Source organism: Microcaecilia unicolor, chromosome 11 (genome assembly GCF_901765095.1).
Source record: "Microcaecilia unicolor chromosome 11, aMicUni1.1, whole genome shotgun sequence".
Classification (NCBI taxonomy): domain Eukaryota; kingdom Metazoa; phylum Chordata; class Amphibia; order Gymnophiona; family Siphonopidae; genus Microcaecilia; species Microcaecilia unicolor.
The window spans coordinates 202012684-202032239 of NC_044041.1; the positions used below are offsets into that span (position 1 = coordinate 202012684).

The 19556-nt window shown below is 42.4% G+C and overlaps 1 protein-coding gene across 5 annotated transcripts in view; it reads right to left on the bottom strand.

Moving 5' to 3' along the window:
* Positions 1-2043: 2043 nt before the first annotated feature.
* The window catches only part of THRAP3 (thyroid hormone receptor associated protein 3), a 97693-nt gene continuing 80180 nt past the window's right edge, over positions 2044-19556 (bottom strand). For 2 of the 5 annotated variants that reach the window (XM_030218090.1, XM_030218091.1), the window contains exons 11-13: positions 17132-17357; positions 16545-16694; positions 2606-6828 (exon numbers count right to left, since the gene is read on the bottom strand). In XM_030218090.1, the coding sequence (XP_030073950.1) occupies positions 6607-6828; positions 16545-16694; positions 17132-17357 (598 nt within the window). In that variant the 3' untranslated portion in view covers positions 2606-6606. Of the gene's footprint in view, positions 2328-2605; positions 6829-7157; positions 8281-16544; positions 16695-17131; positions 17358-19556 lie in introns of those variants that run through there. The other 3 variants (XM_030218092.1, XM_030218094.1, XM_030218093.1) reach the window with 3 other exon arrangements.

Genomic DNA, 19556 nt, shown 5'->3' on the forward strand with positions numbered 1-19556 from the left:
GCACAAGCTTAGATTGTAAGCCCTCCAGGGAGAGGGAAATATCTATTGTACCTGAACCTTAATATAACTTGTGTAGAGCTACAACTGATATAAAAAAGGTGCAAACTAGATCTAAAATAAACAAACAAATAAATGGAGACAGATGTGGCATGGAGATGTTGCCCCTCTTCTCCTCTTCCTGAGATCAAGATATGATCAACAACAGGGCAGCGTGATCCATGTGGATAGGAGAAAATTCACACATGCATATAGGTCTGCCCTAGCCTGGATCCCTTTACCTTCCCACCTGCATTTGATTTCCTAGTTCACCTTAATTCTATAAATATTAAACCCCTGCAGCCCTTGACACATTACAAGAAGTCTGGTCCAGGTGTCCACCACTCTCTCAGTGAAAAAGTATTTCCTCACACCCCTTTTGGGTTTTCCCTCCCTTTATTTGCTGGTCCTCGTGTTATTTATTTGGATTTGCTCACACTTTTTTTTTCCAGTAGTAGCTCAAGGTGTACATTCAGGTAGATGCCTCCATCTCATTAATATCCTTCGATTGATGTAGAAAGTATCCAGAACTGAAAAGTCCTCAATGTGGGACCTTTCTTCATGTACCAAAGTAAATTATTAATTTTCTTAACTCCATCACAATTCTTCAGACATGAGGACCCCCAAAGGTCTTTCCTGTTTGGTGGCTGCTTTTAATTTACCTCAAAAAAAAAAAAAAAAAAAAAAGAATCTGACCTTTGGACTGCTGTATTTTAATCTGTATCCCATGTACATGATTTTACATTTTCATGAATTAAAGTAGTCGCTATGTTTTTGACCTTTTTTCCTATCTTTAAATATCAACTTTCATTTTATTTACTCTTTCTGGGATGTTGCTATGCTGCAAATGTTCATGCCACCTGAAAACAGGTACACTTGATCTTTGAACATGTCCTCAAAATTAAGGGGGCAGTCGATATTAAGGGCCAATTGTTCTGCAGTCATATGCTCAACCATTGACATATAGCTCGACTGTTTGCTTGTTCTGTTATTTCACCATCAGCAGCAGGCCTGAAGATGACATGGTTAGACGCTGGAACTCATTATTACCTCTCGCCTGGACTACGGCAACTTACTCCTCACTGGCCTCCCACTTAGCCATCTATCCCCCCTTCAATCTGTTCAGAACTCTGCTGCACGTCTCATATTCTGCCAGAACCGATATACTCATATCACCCCTCTCCTCAGGTCGCTTCACTGGCTTCCGATCAGATACCGCATTCAATTCAAGCTTCTCCTTCTTACCTACAAATGCACTGTCTGCTGCCCCTCACTATCTTTCTACCCTCATCTCCCCTTATGTTCCCGCCCGTAACCTCCGTTCACAGGATAAATCCCTCCTCTCAGTACCCTTCTCCACCACCGCCAATTCCTGGCTCCGCTCATTCTGCCTCGCCTCACCCTATGCTTGGAACAACCTTCCTGAGCCCTTACGCCAAGCCCCCTCCCTGCCCGTCTTCAAGTCTTTGCTTAAAGCCCACCTCTTCAATGCTGCGTTCGGCACCTAACCCTTACCGTTCAGTGAATCCAGACTGCCCCAATTTCTCTGCCCCTATCGGACCGACCGTTCACTTGTCTATTAGATTGTAAGCTCTTTGAGCAGGGACTGTCTCTCTTTGTTAAATTGTACAGCGCTGTGTAACCCTAGTAGCGCTCTAGAAATGTTAAGTAGTAGTAGAAGGTAGTGACAACAGCTGGCCTTGCTGAGTTTAAAGGGGGTCTGGACAGATTACTTAAGGAAAAGTCCATTGATCGTTATTAAATTTTGGGTTTTTGCCAGGTTCTTGGGGCCTAGATTGGCCGCTGTCGCAGACAGAGTGCTGGGCTTGATGGACCTTTGCTCTTTTCCCAGCGTGGCAGTGCTTATGTACTTATAGGAACCCCTCTACTTGTACAATATGCAGCATTTTTTATTTTTTGCATTACATTTCCACCACCTGTCATTTTTTTAAACTACAATATAACCAACTCTATGACTCATCATAATTGTAACCATATTTATTTTCTATACAATACATGCATATATTTTTGAGTAAAATTAATACTTTCCACTTTGCCGGATGGTATCATAACATACGACCTTCCAGTCATATTTCCTTAATGTTCAAATTGAAGAAACGTTTTCTTTATTTTGTTACAGCACATTGGAAATACTTTGTGAGCTTCACATTGTATTCTCTGTTCATTACCACTCTTCTAATTTCTCTCGCACTTGGTAAGTAGTTTAGCCACCTTCTGTCTTGATCTGAAGAAGTCTAAGTGCTGAAAGTTAATCAAGCAACAGATTTTGTCTAATAAAAAAAAAAAAGTAAGGCAATATCATTTCTTTGTTGAACTTTATTTCCACACATTTAAACAAGAGTATCAACACCAAGTCAGCTTCTAAAGCTATGTAAAGACCTAATGGAGGCTGAATAGATTTAAGATGGGCTGGACTGGAGCTTTTCAGGGGCTTTGACAACTTCAGAAATTTTAGAACAAGGCCAGTGCTGGGTAAACTTCTACAGTCTATGTCCTAAAAATGTCAAGGATAAATCAAGATCAGGTATACACATGATGTATCACATCATACCGAGTTTGTCTTGCTGGTCAGACTGGATGGACCATACAGGTCTTTATCTGCCGTCATCTTCTCTGTTACTTGTCCTTCACAATGAGTTTAGGGTTCACAAGACTGTAGGTCAATTTATTAAACCGGAGCTACTGTACAGTACCTTGGTTGAATCTCATCATAAAGGTGGTTAATAAATCCTAATAAAATTTGTGGCTTACAGCTTACCAGTCCCAAAACCTAAGCCATGGGTTTCAGGCAGCAACTACACTATCTCATGGGAGTAGGTTAATAATAATAAAAAAATGAATATATATTTTATTGAAATAAGAAAAAGAAAGCTAGTCAAAAATGTATTAATCTATTTTCTTCTGATTAATCCTTAAAGCGGACTAACATAGCAACTACACTACTTTACTCATGGGATTAGGGCTGCAGTAATATGATATCCTACCCATTAGGCTGCCCTTGTGTTTACCAAATATTTCCTTTGTTACAGCCCCTTAACAGTTCATCTTTTTTATCCAAGAAACATAACACACCTGGGCTTACAAAGAAAAGAAAAAAAGAGGCTAACGGAACTACTGAACTGTATTTCACAGTTCATTGGTCAGACACTAAATGAAAGCACTCTTACAACAATAAGATTCTTTTAGACCATCACGGACAGTAGAAAATTAAACCTGCGACATCTATTAATAAAAACAAAGATACCCAACAACATCCTTGGTATTTTCAATATCAGTCAACTGGGATGTCGGTTCTTTTCACATCAGGCTCTTGTACTTGATATTCTACCTTATGATAAAATAAACAAATTCAGAAATCATTCTCCATCCTAATAAACGACAAACTCACTGATTCACTACCTTTTTTTTTGTAGTGTGCTTGTTCTGAAGACAGATCTCAAAAAAGTGCTTCAAACATTAAAAAATTAACAAACCTATATATATGGTATTTCTGAACAGGGAAACAGAGGCAAATAATCCCAATTGTGCAGCCCCAAAGAAACAAAGTAGTCTTACAAGTCACTTCCAACCAACCTTGAGAGAAGATGAAACTACCAGAGAAAACTGATCCGACGACCACAAGGATCTCCCTGGTTGACAATTTGGACAGGCACAAAGCCCTTAAAAACTAGGATGTGTGACCACTGGGAGCCAGTGCAATTGATATAGAATGGGTGTGATGGAATCAAACTTCTTTGCTCCCGCAATCAGCCTTGCTGCCCTGTCCTGAACCATTTGAAGATCATGAAGATTAATACCTGACCTCCCTAGTACAATAATTCCCAATTTGGAAATGACCAAGGTCTGAACAACTTTCCCTTAGTTAGCCAGTCAAAAATGGTTGCAATTTGCTGAATCTAAGACGCTTTCAATTGTATTGAATTGTCTAGTATGTATAATCCCACTATTAATAATCATGTTATTGTGTATTTCCCAGTTTTGTTTTTATTATTTTTTGGATCAGTTACTCCACACAGAAATTTAAGACTGATGTTTCATTATGACACCAAATATATTTTACTGTCTTTGCATTATTACTTGGAGTTAGGAACACAGATGTTATTGACATGCTTTTTCTCTTAAACATCATTACAAATGTCATCTCCTGCACAGCACACAGGGTTGACTGGCCAGGCACTACACGTGTTTAGCTCTATGTTGTCATTGTTTACCTAAGCCCAATTAATTAGATGACTTCTAAAACTCATGACACTGGATACTGATGTCATTATCCACCTCAATTATGTCAGGCAGATGATTAGAAATTACCTTTATCTTCCTAGTCATTTTCATCTTTACAATTCTCAGACAGAACTTGAAGTAGATTAGAAAGCTCAGAGCTGCTCAGTAATTCATCAGAAAGCCACCCTATCCTGCCAGTGAAACTCAAGCACCTTCTTCATTCAGGCATGATACTCAATAAGCATGACTAGGTACTTGTCGTCTATCCATCATCTTAACATTTTATGTCGCCTTCTCAATTTGACACTGACATAAACAAGCTATCATTTTTATTCATATATGTGCCAGTTTTGTTTTTTTAAATGGCTGAAGCAGGTGGCACCTATTGTCATTTTTGGTAGCTCAGACTAACAGGCCTACCCCATTGAAACTTTTTTTTTTTTTAAGCAAAAGAACTTGTAGGTACTGCCTAAAGTAAATTTGCAACAAGAGGAATGAAGACAACCCCCTTTTCATTTTTTAAGCAGACCAAGAAAGTGAAAGCTTTAAGTTCTAGGGTTATTTAGCCTCTAAACCAGTGTCAGGCAGTCATATGGTAGCACTGATCAATGGCTGAACACCAAGATGGCAATGTTAGACTTCTCTTAGACAGAAAGGCCCTCTAGAATGCTGACCCAGCACTACTGTTTTATCTCAGACATTGGTGCTCACAGTCAAAATTACAAGTCACCGCAACTTAGCTTTTTGCGAAACATGTGTGGGTAACATCAGTGTCGGGCATCAACTCCAGAATCAACTCTCCGCAATAATGACTGAGTGGTGGTTAAGGTAATCTCATGGATGTTAACAGAGAAGGGTAATGGAGATCCTTTCTTTCTTCCCCCACGCCAAATTTTTGACTAATTGTTCTTTGAAAACTCCTGTTTATTTTGGTTATGCCCTTCTTCCCCCAATTTTCTGCATAATCTCAAAGTGTCTCTCCTGTTGATAGCTCTCTCTACACAAGTAACGCTTTCAAGATTACCTCTTTGGCTGATCAGTGATTTCCAATTCATATCAATTTCAGTTTCTATTAAAATCTGTCTTATTAGTGAACAGAGGAAAGATGCGAAGATCTAGATTTCTATACTTAGGCCAAAAAGCATAGTCAGAACCATGAAGACACTATATTTCATTCGAATTGTGGTGAAATTTCTATGATGAGGCGTTGCTAAGTCCTTGTTGTGTGCCCTGCATAATACTCAAAGTCCTCTCAATTCTTTTCATTGCTATAGTGTTCTTTTCTTTTAATTTAGTGGCATTTTGGATTCCTCACAAGATCTTTAGATTGTAAGCTCCTTTGAGCAGGGACCGTCCTTCTTGGTTTATTTTGTACAGCGCTGCGTAACCCTAGTAGCGCTCTAGAAATGTTAAGTAGTAGTAGTAGTAATATATCTTTCACATAGTGATGGATGTTTCTTTGTACAGGAAGGAATGTTGACACCCATAGTATGCAGAAGTAAGACTTTCTGACTGTAGAAGCCAACAAAATCTACCAGGTTTTTATTCAATGCTAATCACCAAACTATGTGAAAAATTCCCAGCAAACACACTATAACAACTTTTTATAATACAGAATAAAAGTGTAATGAGAACTAAGTTGAAGCAAAAAGCCCCATCTATCCCCGAATTGTAAGCATGTTCAACAGAATTAAAATCAGAGCAAGCTGATCATTCCAGAGTGACATTTAAACATTTATTGGAACGTGCTTTAGGTTATAAAGGATTGAAAATTGTTCTAAAAATTATATCATCTGTGTGGTAAATAGGTGCTAGTATAAATGACAAAGTTTAAAATAAGTATACCGCAGATTTTAAAAATAGAATACATAAACTGGATAGAAGGGGGAAAAATGACTGAAATCAGCAAGTTAATCCTCACTTACAACATCTGAAATTCACAAATAAATCCAAAAGCTGGAATAATCATTTTCCAATAGAACACAAACATAAAGCAATAATTTTTTTTATCCTGTAGCCAAAATTACTACAGTCAGAAATACAATAATTCACCAACGCATGACATTATCCAGTCCCTACATTAGAGATTACTGTTCAGAGACAGGGTTGGTATGAACACAAATGACACTGGTTCAGTCTTTCATCCGAGCTGATTGAGGTGCAACTTAAAAAAAAATAGAAATAAAAGTTGTTTGCTTCACATAATTTTCTGACAAAAAGTCTTTCGTGATGTGTTTTGTTCCTTGGTGACAAAGGACATTTGAGGCTCAGCAGTGTTGTGCTGTGCTGCTGGTCTTCAGAGCAAGGCAGCCTTGGCAGGGTTGGTCCTTATTCTGCTGTGGCCAGTGTGTTCTCTTTCTCTTCCCTGGTTTCTGCGCCACTTTCTTCATCCTCAATTTCACCCTCCTCTCCGCTAAACTTATCATGTGCCCATTTGGGGCTAGTACCAGGTTTTCGGTACAAGAAGCGACCTCGGCCCCGGGGAAAGGCACCACGGCCTCGTCCGCGGTTCACCCACTTCTCCTCATTTTCGCCCTCCCTGTCGTCATGCTATATAAAGAGAAGAATAAGAGGAGGAAAAGCCTGGAGGTGAGATGAAGGGAAACAGATGCTGACAAGTGCCACAAGCCAGACAGCATTTCAGCGTAAAAATCACTGATGACTTCATTAAAATTAATGTATGACTGGAAGCTTACATTCAGTTTAAAGATGGAACTGAAAGAAAAACATTTTTTCATCTTTCATGGGTGGTGTAACCATTTTTTGTTTTACCATTTACTATTTCCTTTCAGAAGCATTGTAAAGTGATGTGGTAGCCATGTTAGTCCACTTTTAAAAGTAATAAATAGAAATAAAATAAAAACAGAACAGAAAATAAGATGATACCTTTTTTATTGGACTAAATACATTTTGTGATTAGCTTTCGAAGGTAACCAGATCAGAAAAACATTGTAAAAATTAGTAGTATTGTTTCACTGGCATTTGCTTTCAATTGTGAATAAGAAACTTTTCTTTGTACACACAGCCTGTGCTCCACACACAGTTAACAAAAGTAAAATTTCCTTCCATTTCCAGAGGATAGAGAGGGTATGTGCAGTGTTGCTGTCTCTCGCCATGCTGCTATTACAGAAGTGTCTGGGGAAAGTTGGGGAGGGGAACCAGGTTCCGCAGTCTACAATCACAAAAGGTGCTGTGGAATATTAAGACTGAAAGCTGACTGCTTTAGACACTGACTCACAGGATAAAGCAGCCTCAAACATCATGCTGGTGCACTACTGCAGTGCAGGTGGCACAGTGATGATGCACCTTGAGCCCTCTGGTAAACTGGTCAATTCTACTTGCAAACATGAATGAGTGAAATTTAGTCTCTGAATCCACCTCTCTTCCAAGAAGTGGTGGTAGTAATGGGGGAGTGAGATGGAAAACAATGAAGCATGTACATAGAAACATTGGAAAACTATGAGGCAGGAATTTATGTACAGATGGGAAACGTCAGATCCACCTAATATACACTACGGATATTACTCAGCAGCACAAAAACCTCTGATGGCTATTAATGAAGAGTGACAAGCCCTAGCTAGCACACTGGAGTTATTTTCCATCTTATCACTGACTCTTGTACAATCAAGTAACTTTGAAGCTGTATAATATCAAAATCACATTATACAATGAAGAGCAAAATGATGCAGAGGAGGGCAATACACAGGATTTCGGCTTTAGGATAAGCATAAGTGATGAAGATAAATTAATTAGGCTTGACATTTTTAGCCAAAGTATGAGGACTTAAACTCAGAAAGGCAAGCAGCAGGATAATGAGACAAAGTTGCTTACCTGAAGTAGGTGTTTGAAGACAGAAGTTTAACATGGATGATATAATTTGAATGTGTCAATATAGAATGCATTTTCAAAGCTTTCCAGTGAAGACCCTCCCTTGGCATAAGCAACATTTCTTGCATTCTGTGGTGCACCTCAGTTTTGTAATGAAGCTAATGATCTGAACTCCTGAAGGGGAAAAAGTAAGGTGTGTGTGACTGGTGAATTGCTGTCTTCAAAGGACACCTTTTACAGGTACCGTGTTTCCCCGAAAATAAGACACATATTAATTTTTGCCCCCCAAAATGCGCTAGGTTTTATTTTCAGGGGCTGTCTTATTTATCAGGGAAACATCGGGGTTGGATCAGGGTTGGTCTGCCCGCCCTCCATCGCTCCCGGAACTAACCTTAAACGCCTCCTTTCACCTTCGCAGCAGCAGGGCAGGCCACTCCTTCCTTCCGTGTCCCGCCCTCGCCTGACGTAACGACCGTGAGGGCGGGGCAAGAAAGGAAGGAGAGGTCTGCCCTGCTGTTGCTTGCTGCGAAGGTGAAAGGAGGCGTTTAAGGTTAGTTCCAGGAGCGACGGAGGGAGGGGGGGCCCGGTGACCTTCGGTGGGGGGGGGGGGGGGGGGGGGGGGCCGCCTTGTCCGGCTCTCGGCGGCCCTGCTTTCAAACAAAAATTTGCTAGGTCTTACTTTCGGGGGAGGCCTTATATCTACCAATTCAGGAAAACCTCTACTAGGTCTTATTTTCGGGGGATGTCTTACTTTCGGGGAAACAGGGTAGGCAACCTTGTTTTCTCCATAGACAAGCAGTTCACTGTAGTCATACACACAGGATACCTTAAGGGTCATCGCTTAACATAAAAGGGGAATAAGAACTTTTAAAAGGACAGAAAAGAACAACTGTTTGTACCCCCCTTGAATAATGGCACAGAATTTGGCAGCTAAGATTTAATGCTATAAAATAAAGGGTCATGCATGTGGGCTGCAAACAGTGGCGTACCAAGGGGGGGGGGGGGGGGGGGCGCGCTGCGCGCCTGCCGGCTCTTCGTTTTCATGCTCCCTCTGCCCCGGAAAAGGAAGTAACCTGTTCCAGAGCAGAGGGAGCATGAAAACGAAGAGCCGGCAGGCGCGCGGCACCCCCCCTTCCCAGCAGCGTGCACCCGGGGGGGGGGGGGGGGGGGGGGGGCGCTGCACCCGGGGGGCGGGGCGAATCGTGTCAGCCCCCCTAGGAACGCCACTGGCTGCAAAAAAACAGAGAGAAGTACAGTACAGGGGATGAAGTACTTCTGTGCATGACAAAACAGCAGGATCTGGAGTGATGGTATCTGAGAATTTTAAGGAGGAAACAGGTAGAAAAAATGATTGCAATAACCAGCAGAATGCTTGGGTACATAGGGAGAGGAATGGCCAACAGGAAAGGTGATAACACCGCCGTGTAAGTCTCTGCTCAGACCTCATTTAGAGTACAATATACAAATTCTGGTGCCCACACCATCAAAAAGGTACAACAGAATGGAGTCAGTCCTGATGTCAGCAATTAAATGATCATGATAAAGCATGTAGAGAGAGACAGACTTAAAGATCTCAATACGTAATTTTGAAAGCGAAGCAGGAGAGGAGGGATATGACAGACATTTGAATTCCTTAAGAAGAGGCCCAGTAGAACAGAGTGCCCAAACATGGTATGTCAGAAGTTTCCATCCAAACAAGCGTAGTATGTAAATGTATGCACGGAAGTCCATGCTGTCACCCTCTTCAAAATAAGCTGACCTCAGATAAACCACCACTCCAGCCAAGGCTTTGACATCTCCTTCTCAGACCAAACCAAACTGGATGTAAGTGAAAAACATGTATTCTGCTATCCAACAGCATAGTCTTCCTGAAAACAGCAATTCCAAGCTTAAGGCACCCCACATTGTCCCTCAACTTGCAAATGAACAGGGATAGGACTTTCCCATAATTTGCACAAAATTAGAAGAACAGGTCCTCAGGTGGAAACATACTCCTAGCTTTTTGGGAGAGGGATACAAGGGGGATTTCAACTAAGTCTATCCTTGCAATAGATCTGGACATTTTCTCAAGTTGTTCACAATAGTAACACAATGGATGAGGTATAAAATACGGATACTTGATGCTGATTTTTCTTTGCCATTTTTGGGCCACAGACAGTTGAAGTCTGCCTGGCATTGCCCTTAAGTTCCAACTACTAGAATTGCTGTCAAAACTCTATCCAGGGTGTCCTGAGACTCTTCGTGCAGATGTGGATACTATTGAGGGACAACACACGACCCTCATCTGGATACTCAAAACATGCCTACCCAGTGGAAGCCAAAGTTATGTTTAAATCCTAACCTAACTCTGGCTTTTAAGATGTTTATTAGTTAATTTATTTGGTATAGGCTGCTAAACACATAAAATATCAAAGCAGTTGAAAAGGAAACCATAATAAAATTGCAAAATATGGATGGGCAGACTTGATGGAATGAGAACGAGTAGGATGAAGATGAAGAGGATATGCTCAGGAGTAATCTAAGAGAATATTTCTTATGGAAAGAGTGGTGGATATGTGGAATGGCCTCCCACTGAGGTCGTAAACATGAGGACTGTATATGAATTCAAGGACAAGAACAGAAGATCTCTAAGGGAGGGGAAAGGATTGTGTAGCTTATTAGTTGATATGGATGAGCAGAAAACAATTACAAAATAATAAAATTACAAATTATCAAAACAATTACAATAATAACAACAAATATCTTTACAAAGATTTCAATACAAAACAAAAAATAGAAATGAGATGAAATTAAACTGAAAATTGCTGTTACTCTAATTCATATCACCCCTCACTGCTAGAGCAAATCCCTATTACTTGCCCAAAGCTCATCTAAAGAGCCAGCATTAAGACTCTCTTAAAATGTGTACAAGTGTTTTCAGGTCTAAGATCTAAAGTGATCAATTTCATAAAGTGGTCACAGCCAAACCTTAATCTACAAGTGCTTGTGTGGGGGTGGGGAGGGCAACACTAAATATGCCCTGCTATCCCCCCCCCGCCTACCAATTCCCCAAAGACAAAAAAGGAGCATGCATGGAAAGGAGTTGGTGTGTTGGCAGCCCATGAAAAGTGCCGCCAACTACTAGGCTGCTGGTGGAGGACCTGGCTCCACTGGTGGGGCTTGGGTATAATAAATCTAAATGAAATGAAATGCCTTGTGACGGTCATCTACTGATCACAGTCTGGGCACTTCTTGAAATTGCTGGCCACCTTTTCTGCCATCATTTAAAAAATTGATGGCATAAATAAAAAGAAGAAATTATGATAGATTGCCCAAAGAGAAAGAGACCCCCCCCCCAACTAGATGCTGCCATAATAGGGGCCTAGTGACAAGCCATCAAAAAATATATTTATTTTTTGAAGATATCAAATCTTAAGTAGGAAGATTAAAGATAAAGAAACATTAAGGCACACTATTGTGAAAAGGCAGCTGCAAAACTGGAGAAAAATGCTAAAAATGATTGCAAACAGTCAAAATAACAGCAGAGCTATAAAATGCAATCATTAGGTCAGGGCTTTCCCAAACCTGTCCTGACTACCCCACTGCCAGCTGGATTTTCAGGAAATCCATAATGAATATGAATGAGATAAATGCATACATTGAAGACTTGATGTATGCAAATATCTCACGCAGAATCACTGTGTAGGTATCCTACAAACCCAACTGGCTATGGGGACCCCACCAGGGCAGGTTTGGGGAGCTCTGTATTAGTTCCAACATGAAAGGTCACAATGAGGCATACTCCTGAACATGCCCAGAAAAGTCTTCGAATATTTGCTGGAAAGCTCTGAAAAATGCATGCCATGTTGGCATTGTTAAACAACTTCAGCCAAGCATGTAACTAAGGTATATTACTAGTCGAGAGAAACTTAATGCATTAAGATGGAGAAAATATGCAGAGTTCATCAACAGAAGGTGAAGAAGACAACAAAGTCTTGATGCAAGATGGTTAAATTAGGTCTTACCTGCTAATTTTCTTTCCTTGAGTTCTCCAGTCCAGTCCAGACTCTTGGGTTTGTGCCATCCTACCAGCAGGTGGCGACTGAGATGCTAACAAATTGTGTATCACAGCTTAAGAACTCTGTGCGGCAGCTTGGCCACCCAGTAGTTGAACTACAAAGCAGTGGACAAGTATATAAAAGAAAGAATTTTTTTTTTTTTACTCCTCCCTCTTATCCCACAAGGAACTTAAACAAAAAAAACCACCTTTCAACAGCCAAGTATGAATCCTGAACCTTATAACCATCAGACAATATGTACAATTATTTTACTAGATGCAACAAACAAATCTTATGGGACCCATAAGAAAAAAAGAAAATACATACGACAACTTCAACTACGACTGGATTCTGGACTGCACACACAAAATTTTCTCTACCCCACCCTAACCTCACCTCAAAATATAAGTATTTTAGCTAATGAGGATCCCAATACTCTGTCAGTTAAAGGACTTTCTCTGAAGGTGGCCAGAACTCTTTTACCAAGCTTGGCAGGCAGCAGCGTTCCTAAGCCACTACTGCTGGCTGGCACCCCATGCATGCTTAGTTGTCGGTGGTCAAGGACTGCAGAGCTTGGTAGATATCCCCAGCTATACAGCAACGATGAAGACTGGTGTTAGACATGTTAGGGCCCAGGTCAGAAAATAAAAAATAAAGCAGGGCTCCCATTTCCAATTCCCCGTCTTCCTTGCCTCCCCTCCAATTTCCCACCTGCCATTACTATCACACCAACAGACCCTCACCAAGGGATCCTTTTACTAAGTGGTGGTAAGCAGCCCGGCGGTACTTCCCACCTCTAGTTTGCTGTCATTTCCAGTGTTACAAAATTTTTTAAATTTTTGTAGCGCTGGACTGTACCCGGTGGTAATCGGTTACCGCCGGGTTAACGCAGGAGCCCTTACCGCCACCTCAGTGGGTGGCAGTAAGGGGCCCCCCCCCCTCGAAATGGCCTCATGGTAAGTGCTTTACTTGCCGCCCAGCCATTTCCTGTCGGAAAGCGAGACTTCCCCCTTTTACCAGCTACAGTAAAAGAGGGCCTCGGCATGCATGTAAAACATGTGCAGACACCAGCGCTGGCCCCCTTTTGCCGCAGCTTGGTAAAAGGGGGCCCACATATAGAGTAAAGGATCATAAATTAGAAATAAAACTATTTAGACAAAAAAAAAATGCATTTCCTTCTCTACAGAACACAATACAAAGACATTTGCTATGCACATTTCCCACAGCTAGCATAGCCTATTTAAAATAAAATGCTTTTTTCTACCTTTTTGTCTGGACATTTTATTTTTCCATCACGTTGGTTCCAGGTTTTCTTTTCTGCTTTCCTGTCTGTCTGCTAATTCTCTTTCAAGCAACTGCTGTCCATTTGTCTTTTCTGCTCTTATCTATTCCCTCACTACACCTGCCTCTGACATATTGATCGCTCCTTTTTTTAGCTCTTTTCTTTTATTTTTTCTGCCTGTCAACTCAAATTTCACCCTCTTTTCAGCTATCAAATCTCCATCTTCTCTCATCCACTAGCTGTCGCATTCCCCATCTCATTCCTTCCTCAGCCCTCCATTCCCATATTTCTACCTTCTGTAAACACTATCCTCTCATTCATTTCCTTACCACCTCCCTTCCTGGCTTCTCCTACATGGTTCCACCATTCCCAGCATCTTCCCCCTCCACCCTTCTGCTCTCTCCCTCATAGTCCAACACTTCTCCTCCCGGATCCACCAGCTCCCTCTTTCTCTCCTCTCCACCTCCTGTGTATCTCTTTCCCTCTCATCCCCCCTTTTACCAACATCTCTCTCTCTCCCTTGTGCCCCAGGTCCAACATCTCTCCCTTGCTCCCCTCCATCATGCCCAATATTTCTCTCTCTCTCCCCCATGCACCATGTCTCCCTCTCTTTCTCACACTTCTCCACCCTTTTGCTGCATCTCTCACTTCTTCCCATCCACCTCATATCTAACAATTCTCCCTCTCTTGTGCCCCAGGTCCAACATCTCTCCCCTTCTTCCCCTACAACATGCCCAATACTTCTCCCTCTTTCGTACCCCCTCAGTGCAGTATCTCTCGCCTCCCATGCAACTCTCCTTCCCTCTCTCGCCTCCCCCAAAGCAACTCCTTCCATCTCTCGCCTTCCCCCTTGCAGCAATTCTCCTTCCATCTTGCCTTCCCCCTTGCAACTCTCCTCCCCTCTCTCACCTGTCCCCCCTGCAGCAACTCTCCTCCCCTCTCTCGCCTCCCCCCCCTGCAGCAACTCTCCTCCCCTCTCTCGCCTTCCCCCCCTGCAACTACTCTCCTCCCCTCTCTAGCCTTCCTCCTGCAACTCTCCTCCCCTCTCTCACCTTCCCCCCCTGCAGCAACTCTCCTTCCCTCTCTCGCCTCCCTCCCTGCAGCAACTCTCCTCCCCTCTCGCCTCCCACCCTGCAGCAACTATCCTTCCCTCTCTCGCCTCCCCCCCCCGCAGCAACTATCCTTCCCTCTCTCGCCTCCCCCCCCCCCCCGCAGCAACTTTCATTCCCTCTCCCCCCCCCCCCCTTTCAGCATCTCTTCTTCATTCCTTCCCTCACCTCACCCACCCCACTAATCTCCTTGCTTCAGCGGGTCCCTGACAGCAGCAGCAATTCCTGTATGCTGCCTGCAAATAACCCAGAAGCCTCCCCTCTGTCGCGTGCTGCCCAGGTAGAGAAACAGGAAGCTGCAGCAGAGGAGAGGCTTCCAGGTTAGCGGCAGGCAGTGTATAGGAATTGCTGCTACTTCTTGGGCCCCACCCAGTCTGTTCCGCCGGTGATGTTAAGATGCACCCGCTGCTGGGTGCAAACTACGTGGGCCCAGGCCCACCCGTGGCTATGCCCCTGGGGTCAGGAGGGACTCAAGGAAAGAAAATTAGCAGCTAAGACCTAATTTAACCTACCTGATTGTCTCACCATACCAGTCTAGATGCAGTGAATTATATAGGGAGGGACCTTACAACCCCCACCTTCAAAACTTTAGCCTCAAGGACTGCATCATCTCGTGTGTAAATCCAATCTGTAATGCGAGACAAAGAAATGCATGGAAGCCATAGTTGCTGATTTACAAATTTCATGAGGTGAAGCCAAGGAGATTCCATGACAGGAGACAGCATGGCATCAAAAAGTTGAAGCCGTCTTCCCCGCGCAACCACCATATTGCGACTTCAAACATTCACAGATGCTACTGAAAATAATAGCAAACTTGTGAGGTTTATGACTGCCATCAGATCTAGGACCAGCAGGCCAGACACCAGTTCCTCCCCTGAAACTGAAGGCACAGCGTCAGCTGCAAGAGCACATTTTCCTGCTGAAAGGATCACCATATGTGTTCCACACATAAAGTGAACCTTCTTCCCTTTTTCACGCAGTGCTGCCATTATGGCTTATGAACAACAAAACTCTGGCAGAACAAAAAATTCACATGCGTCCGTATAACAGTAATTTCAAATAAGGCTCAATTTTTTTTTCCCCTCCTAAAGCCAATGCTCACAAGCACACTGTTTAAGAGAGAGAGAAACAAATTGTCTACTGAACTGTATAAATAGGTTGGGCTCTCAAGGAAACGCTGTACAAGGGAACGTCAATGCACAAAAATTACCTATCCCTCAAAAGAAACAGAAGGTTGAGGAAAAAGTGTGTGTGTGTGGGGGGGGGGGGGGGGGGGGGTGGACCTGGAACCTCCAGGTGTGACATCCCAAACCACAGACACAGTAGGTTTTTTTTTTAATGTCTCTCAGTTTAAGCCCGTGGTTTTTTTTTAAGTCACCAATTGAACCCCAAAAACTTGCTTTCAAGAAAAGATAATATATATTCCTACCAGACCACTGCAGACTGCAAAGGATTCACTGATTTACCACCTGCTGGACACTGAGATATATTGGCTGGCCAAGCAGCTGCACTGGGCTCTTAAGCTATGACATCACAACTTGTTAGCTTCTCAGTATCCACTTGCTGGTAGGATGGCACAAATGGACTGGTCTGGTGGGATAAGGAAATAAATGCTTCAAGTTCCTGAATGCTCATCCCATCATTACCAATTTTCTTGGAGTTGATAAGACTGCTGTGGTAAAGACACAACGCTGACATATGGAAAACACGAACTGAACACAAAACTGAAAAGTGGAATGAACATTTTATAAATTAGAGGGTATGGGAATAATAAAAACTGCATTAGAATGAGAAAGGAAAAAAAACACACCAAAAGGAGAGACTTCAGAATAATCTCAAAAGCAAAAGAAATGAAGTTAAGACAAGATTTGATATCTTTAATAACCAACACAGAACTACTGAATTTGTAAATTATTTATATAAAAATCAATGGCAAATGCAAGATGATTTATCTGCAAAGGTTTCAGCAGGAGAAGGAAATTCTTTTCTTAGCCATTCTCAGGGACATACCAAGTAATATTTTTTGCTTTTGGGGGTGTACTCTGGGTCCCACTCTTCATCTCTGTTTCGCTTTTGGAAATCATTATTATTGTTGTTGTTGTTGCTGCTGGTTACAGGGAAGGTTCCTCTGCCCCATCCTCTCCCTCTCGCCCTGAATTGCTGTGGCAACGAAATTAAAAAAGACATCTTTAGATTCATGTTAAGTGCTCTCTTATTCAGGAACAAAACTTCAGTATTGGTCAGATCACAATCAATGAATGAATCAATTTAAAAAATAAATTCAGATTTAGAAAGGACTGGAAAAATTATAAATTTCCATTGAGCCTATGTAAAGATGGCAGTACTTTGCTCCAAATGGTTATTTTTCCAGAAAGCTCTCCTTACAGTAGGTGCTAAGGTTCAATCCAATTGAAAAGAAATAAAAGTAAGGTCCTCAAGGTTAGTTAGAAATCAAAGCTGTAATATGCTGTTGCTAAGAAAGCAGTACATATACACAATCAGGTTATGCAGAGATGAAAATATGCAAGCCACATGATCAGTATCAAATAAAGGCACAGTGCATTAAATTAAAATAAAAAAACGCAACAACAACTTACAAAGTTTCCTCTGGCTCTTCCTCGCTCATTCGGACCAACAAAGTCTTTGGTACCAAGGCGAGACTTATCGAAGCCTGTGACACCTTCCTCCTTCTCTTCACTTTCTGCAGTGGGGTACTCTTCTCCTCCACCTGCTCCTGCTGCTCCTCCTCCCACTCGACAGGAATGGGAAGACTGAGATGATGTGGAAGAGGATCTGGAACGAGCTCGTAACCTTCTATGCTTCCTATTCCATGGGGTAAAGACAACAAGTTGTATGTAACTGTAGCCTAATTGTGAAAGCAGAGAATGCTGAACCAAGTGCTAATCTTGGCTCTACTATTTCCTACTTCTGTGGTCCTCTACCTTATTTAACGGATCTGGATTTTAGGACATGCACAATGCACGAGATATTTGCATACACTGCAATGGCAGTGTGCCTCCAGGACTATAATAAGAACCATTGCCCTATCTGACTTCAAACAGATAGCTTATGGGGTAATCTATAAAGAGAGCACCAAGATTAAGGCAACAAGAATAAATATAAGTAGCCTGAATACTGGCACATGTCTAAATTCCAAAATTCTGCCCAGACTCCACGGCAGGCCAAGTATTCTTTAACAGGATTGAGGAATCCGTGCTTGCGTGTTGGATGGGAAGGCACCAGCCCATGCATAGTATGGACACTGTCTAGTGAAATGATTGTAAAACTTTCTAGCAGTGTCCCACCATGCATGGGCTGGTGCTTCCCACCCAACACACAACCGCGGGTTCCTCAATCCTGTAAAATAGCTAAAGAATACTTGGCCTGCTGTCCATGCAGAACACCTGGTACAGGTAACTTTGCTTTCTCCAAGGACAAGCAGGCCATCCGTATTCACTCATTTGGGAATCCTTCGCCACCAGTCTCACTGAAAACAACGCTAGAACAAAGAAACATCGGGGCCTCAAAAGTCAATTAACTTGAAACTATTCACATACTAGTTGTGAAGATGCAGCCTGGAAGAAAACTACTACTATTACTTATCATTTCTATAGCACTACTTGACGTACGCAGCGCTGTACACTTGAACATGAAGAGACAGTCCCTGCTCCACAGAGCTTACAATCTAATTAGGACAAACAGGACAAACGAGAGAGAGTTAAAAGCAGCCATCAAAAAGTTGGGCTTTTAGCTTAGATTTGAAGACGGCCAGAGATGGAGCTTGACATACCAGCTCAGGAAGTCTATTCCAGGCATATGGTGCAGCAAGATAAAAGGAATGGAGTCTGGAGTTAGCAGTGGAGGAGAAGGGTGCAGATAAGAGAGATTTACCCAGTGAACAGAGTTCCTGGGGAGGAATGTAGGGAGAGATGAGAGTGGAGAGGTAAAACTGGGCCTAGGGGGGTGGAGTTGGATTCCAGACACCAAATGAATTCTTTAGGACTGTCTGACCAAACTGGTTGTCATGTCGGGTATCTTGCTCAATGCAGTAATGATCTAAGAATATGTCGACAGAAGACCACATCGCTGCATTGCAAATCTCCTCTATGGAGGCTAACTTCATGTGAGCTACTGACGTCACCATGGCTCTGACATTATGAGTCTTGACATGACCCTCTACAGTCAACCCATAAGTGAAGGAAATGCAAACTGCTGGCCAATTAGAAATCGTGCACTTGCCGATGGCTACCCCCATCCAGTTTGGGTCAAAAGAAACAAAAAGCTGGGTGGATTGGCTTTAATTTGCTCCAGATAGAAGGCTAAAGCTTGCTTGCAATCTAAGGTATGCAGTACACTTTTATGAGGATGGGCATTGGTTCTGGGAAAAATGTTGGCAGAATGATTAACTGATTAAGATGGAACACCGACACTACCTTAGGAAGGAACTTAGGGTGCATGCGAAGAACTACTCTATTGTGGTGAAATTTAGTGTAACGTGGATCAGCTACTAGGACCTGAAGCTCACGTGACTGCCACCCAAACCACAACTTACCAGGTCAAATACTTCAGATGACAGGAATCAAATGGCTCAAAAGCTGCTTTCATCAGCTGAGTGATGACAACTTTGAGATCACATGGCACAGTTGGAGGCTTGATGGGGGGCCTTGTCAACATCAAACCTCTCATGAAGCGAACAACTAGAGGCTGTAGAGATGGGCTTACTTCCTATAAGGAGATGACAATGATTAATTGCACTGAGATGAACCCTTACAGAGTTAGCTTAGTGGAGTTTAAAAAAGGTTTGGATAAGCTTTCTAAAAGAGAAGTCCATAAGCCATTATTACGATGGACTTGGGGAAAATCCACTGCTTATTTCTAGGATAAGAAGCATAAAATGTATTATACTCTTCTGCGATCTTGCCAGGTACTTGTAACCTGGATTAGTCACTGCTGGAACAGAATGTTGGGCTTGACAGATCTTCGGTGTGTCTCAGTAAGGTAACACTTATGTACTTAGAGAGG